Below are 24,421 nucleotides of genomic sequence, written 5' to 3'. Positions count from 1 at the left end.
AGATATCAAGCAAGCGAGCGGACAAAGGACGGTGAATTGCGAGTAGCAGCGGTGGATATCCGAGCTAACGAATCCGAGCTTAGCCGTCACTAGACTGATGAGTTTTCCAACGGCATGTCCTGTGGCCCATCACAAATGCGAGTAGTGAGAATCGATATACAAAGCTTAAAGATGGTGGCAACAACATTCGCCGCCTTTACCGGCATATATAATTGAGTTGAATTATGTTCGTGATCAAGCCGCAATGATTATTGTTGTGCCAACTGCATAGATACGAGGGAACCTCACCTGGAAGCACTCATCAACAAACAGTGGCGAATCGTAACGTCGATGCATGCGAAGAAGAACCTGAGCGCGGTTTGCGAGTTGCGACGCGTATTGAGTGATCTTCTTATTCCCGCACACTTTTCCTTTCTCGTCTGTAGGAGCGACAGTTCGCTCATAATTTAATCCCTGTTCAGTGGATGATTAAGTGGTGATCGATAGGTCAATTGCCTACATACGACATGTGCCTAGACTCCCCTCAAATTCCGTTCTATCCTCTACGGGGACCACATGCTCACTAAGAGTTAGTTCAGTCTCCTACTTTATCAAACCCCTTTTCAGCGCGATCCAATATACAGTACTTACCTAGATAAGATGTCCTGGCTGGCTGGCGTGCGGGTGCAGTAGCACTTACCTTATTATATTGCGTATTTATCGCGGGCCAACCAGAAAAGCCCCCAGGACCTGGTCGTGGTTATCACCGTAGAAAGAAAATGTTCCTACACGCGGACCTCTAACACTCGTAGCACTTTTTCAAGTGAGAATATAAGAATATAGGGATCATTATATGTCTCATGAGACACGTACCTCCTTGTCCCGATGTGAGGCTGAGCCAAGCAGTAAAGTTGCATTGCTCGTGGCGTTCGGCGCGTTCCGGCGCCACTACGTCAGTGCTTTTGAATCTGAACTCTCAGTAACTATATGGCAAGCTCGGACGCCAGATTCTGCATGAGAGTGCACCAAGTCACACACAAAAGGCCATGCTTACCAAGTCGGTCGCAGCAGTCTCCGAGTCGGGGCTTAATGAGGACGGCATTTGTCAGTTGTTAATTAAGAGGCTCGGAACAGTCGCCTGAACTTAACTCTATCGATCATTTCCCAAAATGCAAGGTATTACGGAGGCACATCGTCATGCATCGGTGCCAGGAGCATGGCGATTGCTTTCCAGTTGTGCTGCGGATTCTCGGCGGTCCAGCAAATCGAACGGAAATGGTGTGTCATCGCTGGACGCTCAAAAGTCGGTCGCGAACTACGCATGGGTACGTACGAGAAACCTCGGGTCACTTGATGGAGCTGACTCGACCCTGCAGTACTGATTCTATGATCGAAGCGGGATTCCAAACTGACCATACAATCAGAACATCAGCTATTTTGATTATCTGCCACTGACTAGCTACCTTCCTCCGATGGTTGACTGGGAACGCGACAACGGATCCTAGTCATCGGGCTAGCTTGCTGTCATCAGAAGTATTCTTTCTTCCTTGATGACGACGGATGCGGGAAAGGCATCACAATCTTTATTCTTCCGCTAAAGAGGTATGAATTGGTATGGAAAACATCAATGAACTTTACCCAGCAGTCTCTCCATGCTGTGGAGGCTTTGCATGCCTGACCCGGTGAGCCTCGATAAGTACTGAAGGAGGCTGAGTATATCGGCAGCGCCGACGCTCGATGATATCGGCCAATCACGAAAATACACTGCGATCCGGCGGGAGGTGCTCGGTGTTCTCTCCGAAACGCGAGAACGTTCCCAATCTTCCGTCTGCCGTGGTACTCGTGTCGTCCGTAAAGGAAAGTTCCAAGATCATGGTGGGTGCCGAGTGTCAGCAATGGCGAATTGATGTATTTGTGCTCGGTTCCCGCTGCGAACTCTTGTGTGTTTTGGCATCGTCCCTTTCTTGTTCTTTTCATTCCCTGGCTGTTGGAACTCTCCTGCTGATGGCATAAACTCGCATAGATATTCAGAGGTCAACGAAGATGCATCATTTGATGACGAGCTTTAGCTTAATCGGACCCCCCGGACAGTTGGTGGTGCGACCTCTCCATGATAATGGTTTCGAGATGGAGCAGACATTCACAATGAACAGCTCTGCCCCGCTATGACCCATGAGGCCAAGACAGCGTCGGGCCTTGGTTTGTACTGTGCATCCAGGCATCACATCACAACGGTGCAATTGTCACCATCATGGAACTAAACATGGACTCACCCTTTATGTCTTCGAGACGCGAAGCCATAGTAGGCAGGACAGACCCGTGTTCTCTCCTCCTCTCTCACGTTTCAAGGTTCAGGGGACAGTTATCACATGGATCACATACGGCGAGAGTGCCACTATCGTTGATGTTCGTTGACTTGACTCTCCGCCGTTGTGATTCTTCGAAATTTGATCGATCTGATGAATCAGTACTTCAGTCCTGGCCAGTCCGCGTGGTGACAATATCATAAGCTAAAATGAGAGTCGGTACTGTCATTCCAATTTGTACGTGAACATGTCGTTACTAACAGTCGAGTGCACGATAAGTGGTAATCATAGAGATAAGTAAATCAGTGGATGAGCACTACTTGATCAATGATGATGATGAAAACTGTCAAGGGAAGACATAGCTGGACGCTGCTATTGTGCACAGTGCACGCTCTATCACCTAAGCACGCAGAAAGGAGATATCGGAAGAAAAGGTTTCATGAAGAAGCAGGTGATACCAAGTCCTAATGCACGTAAGCACGAGGGAAGCAATGTTTACTGTTCTTTGCACTGCCTCCTCGATCGAGAATAGGGGACTTTCATGCGACTGCCCTGCACTACATGGACCCAGGAGGACCGTGCCCCACTTCCTAAGGGAAGCCGGTCAAATCTGTATCGATACTTTGTGCTTTGAACCCAGCGTGCCAGCTACTGAGGGCAGACGCGATCAATGGATAAGGAGTGTGTTTGGTGTTGACATCAGTTACTGTTGCGGTGGGTGGACGGGAACACCCGGCTCGCTATCTATTATCAAGATACGAAGCCAGTCAAATTTCATTCTGGGAAGGGAACCAGTAAAGGAAGTAGCACACACCTTCGAATTTGCAATTGCTCATTTCTAAAGCTCCCATCCCGTCCAACTAGATCTAGTTCCAATCCGTCCGAAACCAATCCGAAATCACCTCGTGCGTCATCCCACTGCCCCCATTCTCCTCGCATCTCTTCACCAATACGACGGGCTATACCAACGCGAGCTGCTGCGGCGCGGTTTAGACGAGCGGTAGTAGTCTCCAGAGGAAGACGTTGAGTCGGTAGAGTAACCAGAACGGTAGGGGGGGCGGTAACTCGACGAGTATGAGTACCGCCGGAGGGAGTCAGAGTCAACGGGCGCGAACCGGACTCGGCGGGAGGACTTCTTGTAACGCGATCGACTCTTTGAACGAGGTCGATCGTAGTAGTAGTCGTCGTAGTAGTCGTCACTGTCAGTACTGCTGCTCCAGTACTTGTACTTGCTCTTGCTCTTACTCTTTCTAGATTTGCGGGGCCAGTAAGAGGATGACGAGGACGTTGATGGGTACCACCACCGTGATCGCTTAGACTTTGATTTGGACTTTGATTTTGACTTGGGGGTGTGAACGTGGATGTGGAGACACTGCAGGAATGGCAGGAATGGAGATTTAGATTTCGACTTGGATTTCGATTTCGACTTGCTGCGTATGATGACAGGCGGAGGCTGGACATGACGCGGATGGCCGAGATGGGGGGATTTTGGAATTGGAATTGGATTAGGTATGATCGTGTGTGGATAGTGTCCGGGGTAATCAAGATCATAACGATGCCTATGGAGCTTTCGCGACCAAGGGAACATACTGGCTGCTCGTCACTGTCGACTGACTGACTGTCCGGAGAGCAGAGGAATGGTGGAAACGCCTCAACTCGAGCATTAAAACCATTCCCGGGTGATAAGGGGCCGCCACTAACCTGTAAAACATCTGAGTAAGGTCGTGCCGTCAGCACATTTTTCTTGCACTGCAAAACCAGATAGAAGCGTCATTTACGGAAAGCATGGTGCACGTTGCCCAATTAAAATAGACGTGGCAGTTAATGGGAAGAATTTCGTTTTCGGCTTCTGGAAGCTGCAAAGGAGTTAGATACCGAGAGGTTTCTCCGTCACAAGGGCACAACAGGCCGACAACACATGACAATAAGTGCTTAGCATGAGCTTTCAACGCGAACCATGGCAGGGCTAAGAAACAACGCTGATGCATTCACCATGTAGTACCCAGACATGCGGTTGTTAGACAACACGGTCTGCTCGTTAGTAACCATGTACATGAACAAACCTTTTAATGGGCGTAACACCAGGAGGTACATTTTCTGATGCCATCTGTCACAACAGACAAGATTACTACTTGCCATACTCTCGCTTCTACTCCTCGGCTCCTTCGGATATTTACGTTGTAAGACCAACAAAGAGTGCAGGTGGTTACTGCGGCGGTGGTTGGAAGCTATCAGACAGCGACTATTAGTACCGCAGGTACAAATCTGTCACAGGGGACAATGTGATACTTACCCAGGGGGAGGGGGTCCCGAGAAACCAGGAGGGGGTGGGAATGGCATACCCGGAGGGAAGCCTGGTGGTCTGAACCCTGGGGGTGGACCTGGCATGCCAGGGGGTGCAAACGGCACTGGAGGCCGAGCCATCGGTGGCATACCTGCTACTCAGCATATGTGAATGAAAGTGCCATTAGTAGGCAACGTGTGTATCCTTACCAGGAGGCATCATGCCTATACCGCGACCGGCAGGCATGCCGCGGCCAGGTCCTGCTGGGAGCTATAACACGGGAATTAATAGGAAAAATAAACTAGACTAAAAATAGGAAACTGACGACGTTCTTCTTGTCCTCGTCAACCACTGGTGGGGGGCCTTCGACAGTTATGCTTACGACTGCTTCTCCGCGTAGAATAACCAGTCCGAGCGTTCGCTTGATCTCTTGTTCAGGAGGTGTTTCTGTTTCCCCAGGCTTCTTCTTTGGCCTGATGCGACGGAATTCTTCACAATCTGCGAGCACGAGGTTCATATGCCTATCGAAGGCGAGCATCTGACCCGTCAAAGCGCGCCCATCGTTAATAGTCACTTTCAAGTCTCCAATTGAGGAGACTGAGCATTTTTCCACCCTTTGATTTTGGAGGAGGCTATAATCCACAAGACTTCACATTAGCAAGGTCTAATTAGTTAGGAATGGAGCATGATACAGACCATGATGGGCGATTAGAATCGTGGGGTGCACGCAAGCAACGATATTGAGGGCAACGAGGCGCGATTAGAGTTGCCAAACTGGACCAAACAAATCCTGTGGCGTCCCGCACACCGAAACCGGCGAAACCGAATGGAGACAGCACAAGAGCGGCTCATCGTATTGATTGAACTCAAACTCGCTGTTGGATCAGCGTTGGGAGCAAAAAAAACACTGGTTTATTCAGCGGCGGGACTCGTCGGCCGTTTGCTCCGAATGGACTTGACTTAAATTCAACCGGTACGAGGAGGTAAACATCTACTGCCTTACAGTAACAGACATGTCAATCGAAACTTCGTTCACCCGCCTGTTGGGTAGGATTTCTGTCTATGTACCCAGCCACATGCTTACATATCTGTGTCATAGGCATCAAAACTCCCGTAGTGGCGGCCCCCATGGCAGGGGCCAGCGGGGGTGCGTTAGCGGCTGAAGTTACTGCCGCAGGTGCTTTTGGCTTCCTGGCTGCAGGTAACCGGAGGGACGTCGAAGGAGTAGCAGTCTCACCCATCCCACTATAGGATATCTTGATCCAGCGAGCCTCCGGAAGGAGCTAGCACTCGCCCGCGGCATCCTCGTTCTAGCTGCCTCAGATCGACTTCCCGTCGGCGTTGGCTACCTGGCTTGGAAGTTAGAGAAGTCCACGGACGCGGAAGCCGAAGAAATGCTCGCTGCAGCTCTCGATAACCACGTTCAGGCGATATGGCTGGCGTTCGGTGTCCACATCGATAAGTGGATAAGGTATATCCGCACCTACGACGAAAAACACCGACGGAGGGACCCGACCCTTATCTTTGTCCAGATACCCTCCGTTGAAGACGCCGTCGTGGCTGTAAAGAACTGGAAGGTGGACGTTCTTGTTGCACAAGGTTGTATTACGCCCCATGTCATCCTCTTTTTGACTAGTTGAGCAAAAGGAAATTGACCACATTGTTTTGTTTTTTGTTTTGTTTTTTGTCTCAGGTAACGAGTCTGGGGGACACGGTTATCGCGCTGCCCCCCCACTTCTTACGCTCGTTTCATCGATTCTTCAAGTTCTTCCCGAAGATGCACCTCCATTGTTGGCAGCGGGGGGAATGACCAATGGTCGTCACGTCGCTTCGCTTCTTATTCTTGGTGCGGACGGGGTAGTCCTTGGCACACGCTTCCTTGCAACCACTGCAAGTTTGTACACTGAGGCACAGAAGAGAGCACTCATCGCTGCCAAGTCGGGGTCAACCATGCGGACAATGGCTTTCGATCGCGTACGAGGGACAGTTGAATGGCCCGCCGGTGTTGATGGCAGAGCACTCTACAATAGTACCGTGAAAGATGTGGAGGAGGGGGTAGACATTCATATCGCGGAAGAAAAATTCAAGAAAGGTGTCCAAGACGGTGACCCGGATCGCATGTTGGTGTGGGCCGGGACCGGTGTCGACCTCATATCCGGCATCAGTACCGCAAAGGTGCGTACATGGCTCTCGGAGACATAATGGGGCGGAGACCATTTCCATTTCACAGGACGTTGTCAATGAATTACATGATGTTACACTTGAAAGATTGGAGATGGCCTCAAAATTATACACCGGGAATTGATATTTCCTTAGTCGCTAAGTCATATTCACTATTCAGCTACTTCCATTTCAATTATTGTTCGTTCTGTATGATACGCACAAACGGCGCCGTCAGTCAAATTCCACAAACGTGCGACCGAACTACCAATGTTTTGTTGCGCGGCCAGGAGCTTTTTTTCACTCAGAAGATCGGGATCGTGACACTCCCAGTCGCATGTCCGAGTGCTTCGTATCGTTGCCCTGCACTTTCAACTAACTCGCTACCTCTGATCTTGTGAAGGCGTATCTCGACGACAGATCAGAACAGGGATATATCGCCGAAAAACATCAAACGGCCACTTTCCTGTTATGTTACGTTGAAAATTGCAAAAGTCAACCTCCGTTCCGCCATTACGTATACCGTTCCGCTCTTCTCCCAACCAGAAATGTCCGCCTGGGTGGATATTGTGTTATTCCCCGCGTGAGCTCCTTTCAGAGGTATAGACTCGAACGTCCGTGCCAACTAAAAACGAATGCTCGACTTCAAGTGGGGCAAAGGTTTCACGAATGTGATATTCACGACATCATTTGCAAGGTGTGTGATAAGGAGATTGTAACAATAGATATGGCTCCCATGGGTATAGGTCGCTAGCACGGAAGCCAACGCGATGGTGAAGGCACTGTAGTGCGTGCAGGTCATCACGCATCGCATCTGGCTTCATTTCGTCGAGTTCCAGCGGATACAGTGTTGCAGTAACTGAAACATTCTCTCATTCCCTCGCAAAATCTATTTGGCCCGCGGATCAAGCTTGTGGACTGGTATTGAGGCAGCGCTGCAGCACGATTAGGGTGTGTATCATTTCCAACGCGATCGTGATTAATTACTGCGTCTCGTCCATTGGGTTATCTCGCTCAAGGCCCAACCCGCAAAGAGGCTCATGGCTGTTTCGGCTTGAATTCCTGAGCGCTGGAAATACTGGAATGCAAAGGGTTCTATTCGCCCCATGCCTTCGGAGAACCCGAGCACATCTGGTGTCTGTTGCTTTCGCTCCATCGCGATGCAAGCAGGCCGGTTTCAACATCCATACCCAAACGGCATTGGTTGACCGTGCTATTTCACTTGTGTACATGAAAGCTATCGAAGGAGGGTGTCTGCTTCAAACTAATCTTGACTTGATGGATGCCTCGTTTCTTTGTCATTTTGTTCTCACTTTACTCCAGCGACCAATTGGTTCGTGGGTACCACTTCGCCCATCTGGCCGCAACGCAAGTCAAGTATTTCCTCGTGCACAGCGGTTGCTGTTGACCTTCCTTGACGACTTTTTGTTCGCTCGCACTCACAAGTTGCATCGTGCTAGGGACTGGCCCGATGAGTGGATCACCCTGTCTGGTGTACTTGATATTAGGTGTAAGGATATATTTCGTGTCTCTGGTGGCCGGAGACCAACTCAGTGATTCTTGAACATCCCAACAGAGTGGTGGTCCGATTACTTCGTGGATGGTTACGTCGATCAAAGATTTCTCTGACACCTACGAAGCCGCCGTTGGTTGGCAAGTTTCCCTCAGCCTCTATCTCGCGTTTCAACGCCCATACACCCTTGCAATCACTCAGGTAAAACCACATTTCTTTCTCAGTACGAATTGGCTGGTCTAGAACCGCACCAATACCTCCGGACGTATATGATCGGATCGGATGGTTCTGGCAGTTACACCTTGGTTTGTTGAATCCCATGGAACGGCTACCTGGTTTCGGTCGGCCACGCCAGTAAATGATCTGCCTCGCCAGGATCACCGTTTCCCTCACAGAAAGTGACCGCAGGCCCTCTGCTTGGAGCAACCAATCTCAATGGTAAGGGGACCGATTCCAAGAACTCCAGTTCAAAATCCGTTGCGGTCCAAACTTGGCTTGCAAGACAAAACTGTAAGAACTAACAAGTGGTTCTCCATGCTCGTGTCGGCTGCCAAGTAGTTACTCAGCCTTGAACTGGTCTATATTTGCTCGTTACAAAACGGTCTCGTGATACAGTTTAAGTACAACACGTGCAGTTGGAACATGTTTTGAATATATTGCTTGTTCAGTTTGATTGGCTACCTCTTTAGTGGACTATATCCACCACCAAATCTCCCTGGTTTATAGAGTCACCTGCGCCACACAGGTTGGTCACGTCCCTATTTAGGATAAAAACCTACGTACCTTCATGGACGACAACGCGTTTAATGTGACCAGCAACAGGGGCAGTCACAGCCGATTCCATCTGTTAAAAGATCCATAAGTCGTTAAAGCCCTGAGATCCAAATAGATACTCGCCTTCATAGCGCTGAGGACTGTATTGGCGCCACGCAGCCGTGTCAGTAATGTATCGACATCCAGCATATTGCACTGACCGCATAGAGGATCGCCCTTCTTGATCTCCTGGCCTTCTTTCACTCTAACTTCGACAACTACACCCGACATCGGAGCTCCAACCGAGCCCAACTCGGAAGTTGCCTTCTCCCGAGAAACTGTTTCGATGGCAGAGTTCTTATCCTCGACGGCGACAGCCCGGACCTATTGAACCAACATCAGCGGCTGCAATACGGTACGATGACGGTCAGTATGTCAATGGGCTTACCTCGCCGTTGACCTCGAACCAGACATCGCGCTGGGCACGGCCCTCGACAATAGGTCCGATGGCCATCAAGCGTATGATAAGCATCTTGCCCTTTTCGATTTCGATGTGCATCTCCTCGCCAGTGTCAGGACGACCCAAGAAGTACCGTGTGGGAAGGACACTTGAGATACCCGAGTTCTACGATTATCCATTTGGCCATGCTTAACAAGTCACGCACCTAAGGTCTCCATACTTCTGCACGAAGCCCTGGTATTCCTCAAACACCTAGTAACCATAGTCAGCGACTCGTCCGGTAGCATTACAACAAGGAGCAAACCTTGGGGTACATGACGTATGAGGAAACGTCGGTGTCTGTGATGTGCTTCCCGTACTTGCTTCGCAACTCAGCCTTGATCTTCTTGAAGTCCAGTGGAGACAACGTGGCTCCCGGACGCCCATCAATTCTAGGTTTGTTCCTAATGACTTTGGTACGAAGCGGCTCGGGGAAGCCTCCAACTGGTTGTCCAAGATAGCCCTGGAAAAATTCGACAACCGAAGAAGGGAAGTCAAGTTGATCAGCGCGTGCTAGGACGTCCTCCTTGCCAAGACGGTTCTGCGTCATCCATTGTGCGAAATCGCCAACAACTTTGGATGATGGCGTGACCTGTTCACATCATATCCAGTGAGCACGTCTTCCGAGGAAATTGCGCAACATTCCCACCTTGATAATGTTGCCGCACTGAGAACGACACGACAGGGTCAATAGCAATCAGAGGGCCAATACGAAGTAGGTACGCACAAGCTCGTTAGCTTCCACATACTTCTTCTTAATTTCTGGGGGAAATGAAATGTTAAGCCGAAAGGCATGTCAAGAAGAAGCAGAGACAACACACCTGTCCACTGCGTTCCCAGACCCAGCTGAGAAGCTTGGAACTACATAAATCCGATCAGTCTTAGAACTCCGCACAAGGTGCAACAAGACTTCATCCGCACCATGAGGTTAGTGTATTGCCCTCCTGGCATTTCGTGCTCAAACACGCTGGAATCCGATGCGCGGACATTGGCTTCGAAGCAGCTGTAAAGTATGCGAACCTGCGTCCAGTAATTGTTGAGGGCCTGTATATCGGCGTAGCGGATACCCGTGCCAAGATTGGTTTGTTCCAGGGCCATGCAAACAGCACCCATGGAGGGCTGAGATGTCAACCCAGACATACCTTGGTGCGTTTGTCAATAAAAAATACCCTCGGATATTACATCTTGAATCCTTACTGTCAATTGCAACATCTACGACGTCGGCACCAGCAGCTGCAGCTGCAATCATACTGGCGGCCGCAATTCCAGCAGTGTCGTGAGAGTGCACATGAATTGGAATGTCGGGGTACTTTTCTCTAATGGTTCCAATGAGACTGCCAACGCAAATTGAGCTCCTTCATCCAACCTAACTGTCAGTAGGCGAGAACTCACAGTCTGGCAGCCTCGGGTTTCAACAAACCAGCCATGTCTTTGACACCAAGAACATGGATGCCTTCTTGGACAAGCTGATCAACGAAGTCGAGGTAGTATTGCAGGGTGTACTTTGTCTCCCTGGGGTTTGCGACATCACCGCTATAACATACAACAGCTTCAACGACACCACCAGCCTTCTTGGCGGCATCGATCCCGAGTTTCATCTGGGAGTATACGTCAATACCAGTTCCACGGTGTTAGTCGAACGATCCTCACGTTCTCTGTACAAACCCCAATCAAACGGATGTTTCTTTTGCTGTTTCAAATGAACACTTACCAAAGTAGTTGAGCGAGTCGAACACACGGAAGATATCCAGGCCGTTCTCCACCGCCTTCTTGGAAAACTCGTAGATAGCGTTGTCGCTTACTCGGGTATCAGTACGTCGAAACACGAAGCCATTGCAAGGGACTTACGGATAGCTAGTGTAGCCTACACCATTTGCACCACGAACAAGGGCCTGGAAGGGGATGTTCGGCACCAGCTTCCTGAGCGTGCGCTACAGGTTTTTTCCCCGTCAGCTTAAATTCCACTACATCAGCATGAGACTGGGAGCCGTACCAAACGCTCCCACGGGTCCTCGTACAAGAAGCGCATCGCAACGTCAAATGTTGCGCCTCCCCACATTTCCAAACTGTACGCGTTCGCAAGTGCCCAGCTTGTTTCCTTCGCGATATTTACTATGTCGATCGTCCGTAGACGCGTAGCAAGGAGGGACTGGTGTGCGTCTCGCCATGTCGTGTCCATGATGAGCGTGCCAGGGTACTCGCGCACCGCTCTCGCAAATGCCTCAGGTCCTTGTTCCGCGATGATATTGCGCCACCCAACCTGGCAGGGGAAAGACGTGTCGAGAGGTGATCCACTTGGATGGTCGCGGTTTTCGAGTTTTGGGATAACGATCTCCTCCTTCAGACCGGGGTCGCCACTCTGACCCTTGATAGAGCTTCCGTTGACAGCGAGATCTCCGAGGTAAGCGAGCAATTTCTGGGCACGGTTTTGACTCTGGACGAGTTTGAAGAGCTCCGGGGTATCGTCGATGAACTGGGAAGCACATTAAACGGCAGGAAATAGGGGATATTAGCGCTCCTACAGTTGTCCAAGTCTTTCCTCCTATAAAGACGTCGTGTGTCAGAAGACGGAACAAGAACGGTATGTTGGTCTAAAGATGCATAAGAATCTACCGTAGAGTCCGCTGATTCCTATACTTTACCTTGACACCACGAATACGGAATTCCACAAGAGCACGCAACATCTTGCGGCGCGCGACTTCGTAGGTCGTGCCACTGACAGTACATTTGACCAGCAAACTATCATAGTGAGGCTGAATCGTGCAGATTTCATCAACATCGTTTCATTACTTGATGCACGCTCTCCTTACCGTGATTTGCGCGCCTGCGAAGCCCGACGAGGCGTCAAGGCGGACACCATTACCACCCGCACTGCGGTATACTTCAATCTTTCCTGTATCAGGCTGGAATCCCCTGGCTGGGTCTTCCGTGGTTACACGGCACTGAATAGCATATCCACGGCGAGAAATGGCTTCCTGAGTCAATCCAAGCTGGGGAAGAGTGGCACCCGCCGCAATCTGAATTTGGGCAGCGACGATATCGATTCCAGTAATTTCCTCTGAAGAGGACACGCGCATTAGCTCCCACAAGATGAAACAAGTATAGAGATCTGATCCCTACCAGTGATGGTGTGCTCGACTTGAATACGAGGGTTAATCTCGATAAAGTAATGTCTACCCAACTGGTCGACCAAAAACTCCGCAGTTCCTGCATTCCTGTAGCCAACGCCATGGGCGAGTTTGATGGCATCATTCAAGATGGCCTGTCTAACTTCTTCGGGAAGGTTTGTAGCAGGAGCGACTTCGACGACCTTTTGATGACGTCTCTGCACAGAGCAGTCACGCTCGAACATGTGAATAGTGTTCCCGACAGTATCGGCAAGGATCTGAACTTCGATATGCCTCGGGCGCTCCAGGAAACGCTCGATGAAGACAGTACCATCGCCAAAAGCAGATTTGGCTTCAGACACGGCGCGTTCGAATGCGGCTTGGAATTCGGATTGTTCGCGAACAACTCGCATACCACGGCCACCTCCTCCCATGGCTGCTTTAATGATGACTGTGTGCGTGTTGGTAAACCCCTGAGACTACAGAAGATGATAACACATCACGACCACTGACCTGGGAAGCCATATTCCTTTGTGAAGGCTTCGCCTTCGACGGAGGACTTGACGGGACCAGGTGTACCCGGTACAACGGGCACCCCGACGCGCACAGCTACACGGGATTAACAAACAGGAGTATCGATTGGGGTACATATTTACCTAATTCACGCGCCTTTGTCTTGTCTCCGCAGTTGTCAATGACCTCGGGTGGGGGTCCGACAAAGGCAATACCAGCCTGCTGAACCTTTCGCGCGAATTCGGCATTTTCGGACAGGAAACCATAGCTGGAAAGGGGGTAGGGGCTGTCAGCACTACGTGTCAATAACGGAAAAAGGATGGCGAAACAACCCTGGATGAATCATGTCGACGCCATGCTCGAGTGCGATTCTGATGATATCGTCCTGAGCAAGATATGCTCCGACAGGAGTGAGACCTTTGCCGACTTGATAGGCTTCGTCGGCCTAATTATCACATGTCAGGAGGGAAATATTCGCCGAAGACAGACCGCCGTACCTTCTGCCTGTGAGCAGACATGCGATCCTCGTAAGAGTATATTGCGACAGTGTGCATAGCCAGTTCATGGGCAGTACGGAATACCCGAATGGCGATCTCCTGCAGATATGGGGTGTGCGTGTCAAAGAACCAGACGATAAGATCGAGCAATGTAGGAACGTACACCACGGTTGGCAACGAGGATCTTCGTGAGAGGACCGCTGTGACCAGCCGACTTTCTGCGCATTGTCTGGATGGAATGAACGGGAGTGCCAGGTGCACTGGGTGTCCCGATAAACGTGTGCGCCAGCCTCGGCGGGTGGAGCGTTTCGGTTGGAGTACCCATGATGATTGTACGAAGGCAAGGAGAGGTGGTGATCAGAAGCCAAGGACAACCAAGGATCGCGCAATACTGTGTAGTGGTACTTAATGACGGGGTGCCGGTGCGGCAAGATAGTGGACACCCGTTTTAGGGCAAGGTACGATGAGACACCTGTCACATCACCACCTCAGGACTAACCGTAGTTACAATAGTGCAGGCTATACTTACCTCCGCACCGTCCACTGCAATGGGATTAAGGTGGTCTCAAGTTGTCTTATCCCCACTCATGCGGCCAACAAGATTCTATAGTAATGTGCCACTATGTCTATACATGCTAAAAGTACTGTTGTAACGTCCGAAAAACAGTGGAGTTATACACGACGAATCGTGTGCTGACGAACTGTGCATGTGATTTGGAATCCAAGCAGGAGCTTGTTGAGCACCTGGTTTCTACTGATGCAGTTGAACGTCCCACGTACGCGTCCGTTTCGTGATCTATGACTTCCGGTTTGACATGGGTAAAACAGTGACTTCCCGCATCTCCGCCTTTTTCTGATTATTCTTCGCTATTGCGTACACCACACCTGCCACGAATCCAACTGCGATCGCAGCCGTCGACCCAAACGTCACGGGGTCTCCGAAGAACAGCATCCCTGACGCAGCCACAGGTAATTTGTTGAGCGCTCCCACCATGCTATTACAAAACATTACAAGCATCAGTGCCTGGTGCGTCAGGTTCAATATATCGACATGTTCGTTACGTACCTATACGTCGTGCTGCTCGTCGTCCGTACGCACCATGCCGTGCTATACGATATACCCACAGCTGCGGCACCTGAAAAAGCGATAGCAAACAACAACACCTTCCTCGTTTCAGCAGGGCTGAAACGATCAGTACTCAACAAGCCCCTTGTCAGCGATCGCACTCACAAGTTACGAATTAGGTTCTCCGGTCCCCAATCTTCGACAAGCATCGAAAACAGGAGAAGCACAGGAATAGATAGCAAATTATTATAGAACATCGAATCCCAATCTGAGAATCCTGTAACTTTGATTCGCTTTCGCATCAACAAGACCTAATAATGCAACATGTCAGCTTGGACAAGTAGCAGTCGACAGAGGACTGACATAGGTGGCACTGGTGAGACAGTTCAAAAGCATCCAGAAATATCCAAAATTGAGCTTGCGCAGAGTATCCGACACCATCGCCACGCTCACTCCAGCCAGAGCAGTGGATGAATCCCCAACACTTTCAACGGCACTATTCACATCTACCCACGCCGCAAGGATAGATGAAAGGACCTTTTTGGTGCGGAGATGGGTTGCCGTTAATACCATGTAACGGCGCTGCCAAAAGCAGAAGACGCACCATCAGCAGGAACGACATCATGGTAAGCCTCGTTATCTGTCCGTTGAACCAGAAGACTTCGCCGTATGCCTGGATACACGTGAGGAACTCCAGGGGCACCTAAGATAGCAACGTACGATAAGTATAATCGTCAGATTCTTGAATATCGTGTATATGGGTATGCTTAGGTATTGCTAGAACAACACCATTAGCAACCTGAGACGGTCTAACGCAAAGGCAACTCACTAGACTCTTAGAGCCTGTATATATGACGCTGACCAGCAACGCGCTAATGGGAAACCACGTTTTTGCATCCTTGGTGTCGAAATCACGAAACGAGATAACGCCTAGCTTCTTAACAGTTGAGACGCAGGCCACGCAAACGATACTTTGCATGGAGAGGAGGAAGAATGTCATGTTAAACTGTCGTCCCGAGACTACGAACTGCCAGCAAAGTAAGCACGCGATGAGCCACCCGAGTCTCAAGGCGCGTTCCGCACCTTATTCACGATGGTCATCATAATGGACGCGATGCAATAACACACCACGGAAGGGACTGGGCTGTCTTCAGAGTAATGCCATGAGAGAAGACGCAGAAATCTCACTGGGAGAAGACACCTCGCTATTGTCCTTCTGGGTAGATGTTGCCATGTTTCTCCTAAGTTCGGCGAGGTCTTCCGGAAGTGTTTCCTTGCTGTTAGCCATGAGAGTTGGTAGATAGCGGGTGCGTGGTAAGGGTTGCCGAGGGCGGACTTGTGTAGGCTGTTAAATTGTTGTGACCGAGTGCAGGGGCAGAAGGTACAGAACGGAGTCTATTCCAGGTACAGGGATGAAACGAGCGGAATCGAAGAACAACACAGGAGACAACGCGTGTAATGACACGGGAGAAAAACCAGCCAGGAAGATCTTTTTGAAGTCCCTCCTCGCTTGCGTTGGTCACTTAGCATGTTCCGAAATCATTGTGGTACTTGCCAGCTATTACATACACCTCGCCGGCTACTCGCACACTGCCGACTTTCTCATGTGGCCTTACAAGTTCGTCGGTCAGGTTGCCCCATTGAAACAGCTAGATCAACGCCGGCCGCAACGGTAATACGCTAACCCGAAATTGTTTGGGTGCATCTTGAAAATCGGCCTTCGAGCTCCAACAACAAATCACGACATAATAGCCCGGTCACTAGGTCACTGACGCTATACCAATCAGAATATTCGAAGCGGTCCATGAAAATATTTTCACGTTCAACATCAGCCCCCTCGTAGTGGTTCAAAGTGACATCCGTCCCAACTTGAAGAACATGTTACAGCGCTACGCCCATTCAGCTGCAATCCACGGTAGGCCGTAGGAGGTCGCCGTCCCTGTGCTCATAGAAGACCAGAAGTCGTTGATGTCATTATGATTAGCATAACACTGTGGAGCACCTCGCGACTACTACATATATCCAGCTTACGACATTCCAAGGTCACTAACGACGAGCTATTTTCTTGTGACGATGGTTGGACAACAATGCTGCCAGGCGGGCTGACGATATCAATAGGAGTTTGTCCTCGTCCACGATGATTGATCTGACTGCGAGTGATCATGTGGCCGTCGGCGTGGGACAGAGATGCGCACCCCAAAATCAAATATTATATCACCCCCGTCAGGAAAATGAGTATTTGTTGCCGTCTTGCTCATCGTTGCCAGAAAAAGTTAACATTGGTTGTTATGAAAACCACTACCTTTCTTCTAGTTGACTGAAGACACACGAGAACCGTATGGGCGACGCCACGTATCGTGACCATTGACTAAGCCCCTAGTGATCGTAGGCCACGGTAGTATTTGACCCTTCTGCCGCCATGCGGGGGAAAGTGGGGAGGTATTGCATACCGTGTGGTGTGGATATTGAGTAAAATAGGATCAAATATGAGTCTACCTCAGACTGACTATTTGTTGTCGCGCGATGGCGGCCAGGTGTTCGTTAAACGAGTACGCTAGTGATATCTTGCTACCTCCTGCAGTTCATACCTACGGAGCGGCCTCGAGGCATGGTCTCGACAAGATCCGAACTCCGCAACTGCAACCAGGAAACCAGGCATGATGTAGGCCAGAAGGCTGTTCACACGAACGGGCATCCATCCACATGCCGACCACCTATCTGTCCGAGCCCGGTTGAGAGGCACCATCCTCCGCAGACTCAGGGATTAGCTCAGCGGCGACCGTCATAAACCTGCATGAAGACAAAGGAACTATCAGATTGCATCAAAGGTTGACGATGCTCGCGTACTGAGCGGCGTGTGTACCAGCAAGTACCCTCATTGCGTCCAGGTCTGCTTGTAACTGTTCAAACAGATCCGCTGTTCGACCAACAGCGCGAGACATGTTTTTAAAGCTGGTGGCTAGTTGCCCATATAGCTTGTCTTTGGCTTGCGTAGCATTCGTGGGGTACGAAGGATTCATCTCTAGCAAGTGTTCTGTAGACACTGAGAGCACTTGCGTGAAAGTTGGACGGAATAACTTCGGTGTTAAATGACGGCCTTCGGCCCGAGTGATGACGAATGGTCCGTTGAACAGCAGGTCATAATAATCCATGCTCTCTCTCTTCTGTACACATGCATGCAGTGGTACTCGTCTTGTCTCCACTGTACACACTGTGGTAGAGGAATGTGTTACAACTTTCCATACACATCCATACAACGGTGCCTGACGATGATTCGGACAGTCGCCTCCTTCAAGTCCTTGGTCTGCCTAGACTCGATCCGTACGGCTTGGTGACCAGGGACCGGAGAAACCATATACTCGCCTCAATCATTGGTTTTGCTCAAGCTCCTATCAGTTCCCCGATCCGATGAATCTTTGGTCGAAGTGCACTTGTGTCGAACACTTGACATTGATTATAGGGATTGCTCTTTACGAAGTCATCGTCGAGTCCCGCAAGGATTCATTTGTGAGATTTGACCAGTGCGCTGCTGTCTCATCAAGTGTTGAATCCATTGTAAACTTCTAGGTCGAACTCATTCTGATTGTTGGGATTCCAGCTTTTCCAGCGACACGATGAACCGCCGTCATGGTCAACACCACTTAGCTCTACTAAATTTTTATAGCAGGTGCACCCGGGTACTCGGCCTCTCTTAGCGCGATGTGCAGTCCATTGGCAAGTTAGAACATCCTTTTTTGCCCTTCAATACCACCGACTTGGAGTCATAGCTGGGTGTTCTGACGTACTGTCATCCAGGCGAAACTGGAAGAGCCACAGGCGAAGAACTTAAAATCGTTCATTCATGTAGGTTGACAGTGCACATGCCTGACGGCCGTCTTTTTGGCGGATGTAACATCAACCCACCATAGATACACAAATATATGCTTACCTTCGATATCATGGCAATACGTGATGACGCCGTCGTGCGAAAGAACTTTTCTCAGAACATTTCCCTGCTATGCAATGATCTGCGAGAAGAAATTTATCTAGCTTCTGAGCTCTCCGCTTCATGTTTCGGTTCTGTCATGAGACGGGGTCCCGATGAGTTCCGCTTGAATATGCGGTATTATGTTGTTGAAGTGGGACGGAAGGTAGGTGTCTTGAACTAGTTCCCCAGTTCAATACTGGTACCGTGAGTCGAGTCTTTCGTGGATCGGCCGCAAGGTATCTTACAAATGCTTTGTGGAAGATCGGGAACCTGGCATCTCGTATTGAGGGGTGACCGAAGCACCTGTCGAGGTAAACTCGACAGTTTTCTGAGAGAAGCTCTACGACCAGGCAACCCGACACAGTGAAGTAGGTTCGTGGTTGTTGATTAAACTTAACAACACCAATGTCTTATACATTACCTCCCCTGATAGTACTGTCATCCCAAGGAGATCGTTGTTGGGCGTTGTCACTGAAACCATCTATCGCGACGCTGCGGTCCTTTGAACCATTCGGGTTCTTCTGCTCCCAAGAGAATGGCGGAGATAAGACGAGGCAATAAATGACCGCCGTCACGAGGGATTGGACAGCATTCGATCATGGCAAACATGCGTGGACCTGGCGTGTATGACTTCCTCTCCGTAGATCTTCACGTCGATCTTATCGCATCTAATTTTTCATGTGGAGCCCTCAAGGTTTTTGCTATTGGGCTGATGAAAGTCATGTTTGCACATACATATCTTGCCGTGCTATGATCTGAAGCTCAAGGACAGTTCCCTACGATTCCCTACGCCCAAAAATACTTTCGTAGGTACAGTCCCCGCGGCAACCCCATGGCAAAGGTGATCTTCCGGAAGCGAGCCAGCTGACGGTATCTGTACTCGTGTTATGCGCATCTTGTACCTTAAATTCATCGGAAAGGCACCGGAATTCCATGGATAAAAATTCCTATACAATTGTGCAAGTACTGGTTGAACTATTACAACGATTCTAGTACTGGAAGCACCAGGAGAGTCAGTCATCTTGGTACAAGAGTTTTGTATGAAATATCTCGAGATAGGTGGACCGCGAAACCACGTCTGGTATGCGCCTGAGATTCGACAAGAGGGGTGTTAAGAAATGCAGTAATGAAGGGGATATGACAAGTGAAATCAAATAACCGCAATGCGCAAGTACAAATACAACAAAGGTAACAGGGTGGCACTGCCCAATAAAGCTGGAGCAAGAGAGCAAGGAAAACGAAAGTTCCTTAAATATTGAGTGCTGGAATGGAAGTCGGAGAGCTGTGGAAGTTAGTGCGCTGCATCGACCCGCTGCTCCGAGTTTTCATGTTCGGATGGTGGTTGTGACGGAAATGCTGTTTTTGGTGATAATAATGGCGCTGGTGAACGGGGTCGCGACCCTTGCGTTTCAACAATTTCATCTCTCTGCGCGACTCCTTTCGGTTTTTGTGGTTTTGTTCTTGACGACGATTGGAGTTCGACTCCCGGTGTGGTGAGCGAGTAGGTGTGCGGTCGCCTTCGCGATTAGGGGATAGGACGGGCGACGTAAGCATATCGGCGATCAATGCTTTGGTTCTCCGAGACGTTGGCCGTGCCGCACTCTTATCCTGCCAGAACATGTTGAGTGGACTACTCCTCAGTGCTATGTCAAACGGGTGAGCGTTCGACACGGTAGACTTCGCCGGTTCAGATGTCCATCCGGGCGACGTAGGAATATCGCTCGTGGATGTAGTAGACTCTCTGGTGAGTCTGAAGGCGTGCACTGGGACATGGTCCCACCGCTTCAGGCTTTGGGCGTGTTTTTGGTGCTCTTTGTCGCTGCCAGAGGTGGTGTGCACAACTACCTCGGGCTCGGAGTCAATGAATGTGGTGTCCAGGACATCATGGAGTTGAATAGATTCATCGAGACCGATCTCGGCCGTGGTCTCGGAGGATGGTTCGTCTGATGGAGGTAGTAGTGATGGCGTATAAAGGGAGAGTCTTGTAGTACGGTCACGGAGATCCTTCTGGGATCACTCAGCTAATGAGTCAAATGGGGGAAAATGCGGAACTCACGCTACTCAAGCTTCCAACGCTGCTTGATCTATCCTTCGTTCGTTTATGGCCGAGGCGAGGGAAGGGCGAGGGCACGTCCTTGTTTACGCCTGTTAAGACGGCAGCCCTTTGTGGAGTGCAGTTGTTTATAGTAAACTGACCCATGACGGGAACCCCGCCACTGGAAATGATGCGGGGGCTGCTCGCTCTGCTGCCTTCTGGGCTACCCTGAGAATGGTCGTCCGACGTATCAAGGAATACTTTGCCGGCAAGAATATCAGCAGGCCTAGGTGACCCGAGCGGTATTTGGGACGCGGTGGCAGAGCGGCGGTGACTGGGCCCCGGAGAACAACTGGGGCTGACGGTAGACAAGGGATTAATAGCTGAGATACTAGTCGGCCAACGGAAAAGTCTCATGGCCCGAGAGGTTGGAAGTCCTTTGTCATCGACTAGTTCTTCTTCGGTCGTATCACCATCATCCTCCCCAAGCTCGGATTCGCCCTCCTCACTGCTGTTACTATGCATCTCGATGTCACTGTCGTGGCTGACGGATGTGTTGTCTGACGTAATGAACTGTGCAGCAGTCGCCTCGAAAGCGACGTCGAGAACACCGCGCCCATCGGTGGAACCATTTGTGAACACTAGCTGCCCGTCCCAGCCCTCGGTAACCTCAAAATCTACGCTGCGCGGAAGGCTACTGATGCTGTCGACCATTTCTTCATTTCCGGCGTCCGAGGCAGGTGGCGCGTCGTCCTCGTCCGACGAACTGCCGTCGGTGCTGGTATCCGAGAGGTTCGCGAAGAAAAGATCGGCGTCAAAGCTAGATTCGTCCCCAGACCACCCCGTTGCGACGCCAGTGTACGCCAGGCGAGAACTTTGACCATCTATCTCGTCCTCATCTTCTCCCTCGTCCATTTCATCCTCCTCGTTCTCTTCTTCATCCTCCGTCGCTTCATCTGTATCACCATCCATCTCTACATCGCTGAGTCCAACACTCCTCTTTCGCGGGCGAATCACCCAGTTATTGTGCGCATCTTTGCGTTTGGGACCCTCGTCCCCAAGCAGTTCCCGGCGAACTCGAGCTCTATCGTGACGCCTTTCCTCCGTCAAGATGTAACTCTCTTCTTCGGCTTCTAGCGACCAATCGGATTCGAAGCCGGTAGAATCGGAATCCGACTCGGAAGATTCCGACGCCGTCGACACCAAGTCGTCTGCAGGTAAAAAGGTAGGGAAATGAGCTGATGACGCATCATCGTCCTCATTGTCTTCGTCGAAGGCGGTATCGATGCTCTGGTCATCCGGATCAAAGTCGCACTCTGAGTTGTCGCTGAAGTAAGCACGTTTCTTCGAAGAAGCTGTCTTCTTCGTAATTGTGGCCTTGGTGTGGGAGCTTGGGGCCCGCCTCGAGGCTTTTGTATTTGACTTCTGCTTGCCGTTGCCCTTGACAAGGGAGGAAGTATTTAATCCGCTTGATAGGGGGACACGTGATTGGGGACGAGATTGTGACTGTGACAATGTGGTCGCCTCGTTGCCGCGTACTGGCCGGTCTGGCCCCGAAAAAGATGATGATTCGCGATGGATGATCGTAGCTTTGGGAGGGCGACCTCTCCGTTTTGGAACTGAGACATCTGACATTTGCTGGTTCCCACGGCCAGCGGTGCTGGAAGAGTCCGCGTGATGAGACTGGCCAATGTTGAGGAACGGGGACACGTTGTTGCTTCCTGCACATCCGTTGGAGGCTTCTCCGCGGTGTTTCTTTGGCAGTGCTGCGGAGGAGCGCGGTTTGTTTTGCATACTTGGGGGAACGGTGAGTTTGATTTTTAGGGACTGTAGGCCGGGAACGCGCCCGGACGAGCTTGTTGAAGCGGTTGGTGTAGTTAAATAGTGCGCAGCTCCACTGCTTACGACTGAAGGAGGGGGGAGGTGGGGTCTGTTGTTGCACGTGCAGTCGCCATCGCACACGGGACAAATATCGTTGTCTTCCTCTTCGTCTGGCGAGAGACGATTTACGCCGACGCCTACGGAAGAAATGAGGGAATGCGGCATTGCTAGAGGCGATGGTTTTCGATAATCTGCACGAGAGATATGCGTAAGAACGCTTGGAGGTCAAGAAGAAGACGTTAGGAGATATTGTACGCTTATGATACCCAGTATACCCTCGAGGCACAGCTCACATGAGCCAGGGAGAAAAAGATAAAAATCGGGTAAATGCCGAGATGGATCCATAAAGAAAAAATTGGTGAACACAGCAGGGAAGTATGCTATCATATTACATGTAAAAAGATCAGTGACACACGGTCCGCATTCACGATGGGGGAGTCGCGTGACAGATAGATCGCGTAGCATTGGAGAGGAACCGGACCCAGCGCCGGAAAAGTCGAAAAAATTCCGATGCAAGACTCACAGTTTCTTTGCATCTTTTACTTGAAAATAACATGGATAAGATAAAGACTCCAGATTGGCTGTGGTCTAGTTGGTTTCCAATGATTTTGACAGTGGCAGAGAGCCACTACTAGGCTTAGTTGTCGCTGGGACGGTGGTGTATGACGCTGCATCTGTAACATTAACAAACAAAATAAAACAGGCGATTGCGCAACTTTTACAGCACTGCGCAACTTAAAGACAGTGACCCGCAACTTTTGCAGTCATTAATACTTTAAATATATATGGCCTGTGATTTTTTGGGTGGATGGCCACGACACTAGATGTACAACTGTAGGATCACATGTCTATATCATCGCCGAAGAAGGGTTCGTGGATCAAGTACTCTGCCAGTCCCCGAGCTGTGCGGTAAATGAGATCATCTTCGTGCTGAAATGCCTTCCCCTCCTTGACAAGAGCGAGCATCACTCTCCAACACTCGGGGTCGACACTCCCATAGCTAAGACCTTCAAATTGCTTGACCGCAGAGTTGTATGGCTGAGGACTACGACCATCAAGCAAGTACCGGCCCATGCCATTCCACCATACTTGGCGCCAGTCGTCAACACACCTCTTGTGGTCCTGGCAACACGGCGAATGCACCATAGGTGGTGGCTCACATGCCACAATACGGCGGTGGAGTTCGAGTCGCTCCTTGACTCTGAGGAGCGTCATCCATACAGGGACAGTAAGAAGCTCATAATCGGCGTGGTTGAGTTCGTTTATAGGCTTTGGGATGAGCCGTCTGAATGCGTAACAGAAGATGTCCTTGATATGATATTTTAGGGCAATGGAGATCAGTGTGATAGGTTTGATGGTATAGCGGCGAGAGGCGAGTTGCTTGATGGCGTGTTCACGGACGTCCTTGGACTCATACATGCGACTAAGCTCAAGGAGCTGAAGAAGGGTGGTCTCGGATGCCTGTGAAGTATCTGGGCGCCATCTGAAATAACAACATCAATATATAGCATATTTTCAATGGCAGCATACGGATCGACCTACTTGTTGTAGCACACGGACAGAAACAGTTCAAATCCTAGGTCGGAGACTTGATCAGGCACAATAATTGGTTTTTCGTCGCTGTGTCCATCAGTTTGGGGAAGTCCGGTACTGTCTTGTGCAGCAAACATAGACTTAAAGGCGATGGATTTGTCGGAGAGAACACTCTTATGGACTTTGAATAGTGAACTTTGAGCCTGGATGTATTGTAAACAGCCTGATAGATGTTACTACGATGCTAGGTAACTCACCTGGAAGATATGGGTTCCGTCTTCGTAGTAGAACATGTGATGTCGTCGCATGGGCATGGTTTGGGTTTGGT

At 50.2% G+C, this 24,421-nt stretch overlaps 7 protein-coding genes across 7 annotated transcripts; 1 reads left to right on the top strand and 6 right to left on the bottom strand.

The window, feature by feature from the left end:
- Positions 1–4,051: 4,051 nt before the first annotated feature.
- F5J12DRAFT_844666 (uncharacterized protein) lies at positions 4,052–5,386 on the bottom strand. The gene is made up of 5 exons (XM_051746282.1): positions 5,266–5,386; positions 4,895–5,107; positions 4,779–4,839; positions 4,579–4,723; positions 4,052–4,513 (listed from the first exon to the last, which is right to left on the bottom strand). Exons 2-5 carry the CDS (start codon positions 5,105–5,107, stop codon positions 4,492–4,494), a joined length of 441 nt encoding a protein of 146 aa, XP_051598140.1. The 5' UTR covers positions 5,266–5,386; the 3' UTR covers positions 4,052–4,491.
- A 308-nt stretch (positions 5,387–5,694) lies between these two features.
- F5J12DRAFT_844664 (2-nitropropane dioxygenase) lies at positions 5,695–7,155 on the top strand (the record flags this gene model as incomplete). The annotated part of the gene is made up of 5 exons (XM_051746281.1): positions 5,695–5,770; positions 5,821–6,168; positions 6,263–6,744; positions 6,800–7,068; positions 7,133–7,155. 4 exons carry the CDS (start codon positions 5,698–5,700, stop codon positions 6,872–6,874), a joined length of 978 nt encoding a protein of 325 aa, XP_051598139.1. The 3' UTR covers positions 6,875–7,068; positions 7,133–7,155.
- A 1,451-nt stretch (positions 7,156–8,606) lies between these two features.
- On the bottom strand, positions 8,607–14,081 carry F5J12DRAFT_247918 (uncharacterized protein). The gene is made up of 26 exons (XM_051738576.1): positions 13,775–14,081; positions 13,612–13,710; positions 13,447–13,559; positions 13,258–13,382; positions 13,115–13,210; positions 12,615–13,052; positions 12,305–12,552; positions 12,137–12,247; positions 12,017–12,085; positions 11,488–11,967; positions 11,343–11,425; positions 11,206–11,291; positions 11,145–11,149; positions 10,887–11,092; positions 10,692–10,828; positions 10,416–10,636; positions 10,316–10,355; positions 10,222–10,256; positions 10,144–10,161; positions 9,760–10,086; positions 9,661–9,707; positions 9,444–9,603; positions 9,217–9,379; positions 9,140–9,156; positions 9,026–9,086; positions 8,607–8,974 (listed from the first exon to the last, which is right to left on the bottom strand). The coding sequence occupies exons 1-26, from the start codon at positions 13,934–13,936 to the stop codon at positions 8,928–8,930; spliced, it is 3,594 nt and encodes a 1,197-aa protein (XP_051598138.1). The 5' UTR covers positions 13,937–14,081; the 3' UTR covers positions 8,607–8,927.
- Positions 14,082–14,407: 326 nt separating this feature from the next.
- Positions 14,408–15,965, bottom strand: F5J12DRAFT_723929 (uncharacterized protein; the record flags this gene model as incomplete). The annotated part of the gene is made up of 9 exons (XM_051741486.1): positions 14,408–14,606; positions 14,678–14,794; positions 14,843–14,988; positions 15,041–15,214; positions 15,282–15,350; positions 15,398–15,454; positions 15,507–15,704; positions 15,761–15,816; positions 15,866–15,965. 9 exons carry the CDS (start codon positions 15,963–15,965, stop codon positions 14,408–14,410), a joined length of 1,116 nt encoding a protein of 371 aa, XP_051598137.1.
- Positions 15,966–17,391: 1,426 nt separating this feature from the next.
- Positions 17,392–17,697, bottom strand: F5J12DRAFT_723911 (uncharacterized protein; the record flags this gene model as incomplete). Its single annotated transcript, XM_051741484.1, has 2 exons — positions 17,392–17,467; positions 17,525–17,697. 2 exons carry the CDS (start codon positions 17,695–17,697, stop codon positions 17,392–17,394), a joined length of 249 nt encoding a protein of 82 aa, XP_051598136.1.
- Positions 17,698–19,567: 1,870 nt separating this feature from the next.
- Positions 19,568–23,221, bottom strand: F5J12DRAFT_844607 (uncharacterized protein). The gene is made up of 3 exons (XM_051746280.1): positions 23,075–23,221; positions 20,701–22,751; positions 19,568–20,651 (listed from the first exon to the last, which is right to left on the bottom strand). The coding sequence occupies exons 1-3, from the start codon at positions 23,094–23,096 to the stop codon at positions 19,893–19,895; spliced, it is 2,832 nt and encodes a 943-aa protein (XP_051598135.1). The 5' UTR covers positions 23,097–23,221; the 3' UTR covers positions 19,568–19,892.
- F5J12DRAFT_844605 (uncharacterized protein) lies at positions 23,222–24,421 on the bottom strand. Its single transcript, XM_051746279.1, has 2 exons — positions 24,103–24,421; positions 23,222–24,043 (listed from the first exon to the last, which is right to left on the bottom strand). Exons 1-2 carry the CDS (start codon positions 24,228–24,230, stop codon positions 23,401–23,403), a joined length of 771 nt encoding a protein of 256 aa, XP_051598134.1. The 5' UTR covers positions 24,231–24,421; the 3' UTR covers positions 23,222–23,400.

The sequence above is a fragment of the Pisolithus orientalis genome, assembly GCF_024613125.1.
Source record: "Pisolithus orientalis strain OTSU chromosome Unknown F5J12scaffold_24, whole genome shotgun sequence".
Classification (NCBI taxonomy): Eukaryota; Fungi; Basidiomycota; class Agaricomycetes; order Boletales; family Pisolithaceae; genus Pisolithus; species Pisolithus orientalis.
Note: the sequence above shows the minus strand (reverse complement) of the source record. Positions and strands in the feature narration are given on the sequence as shown.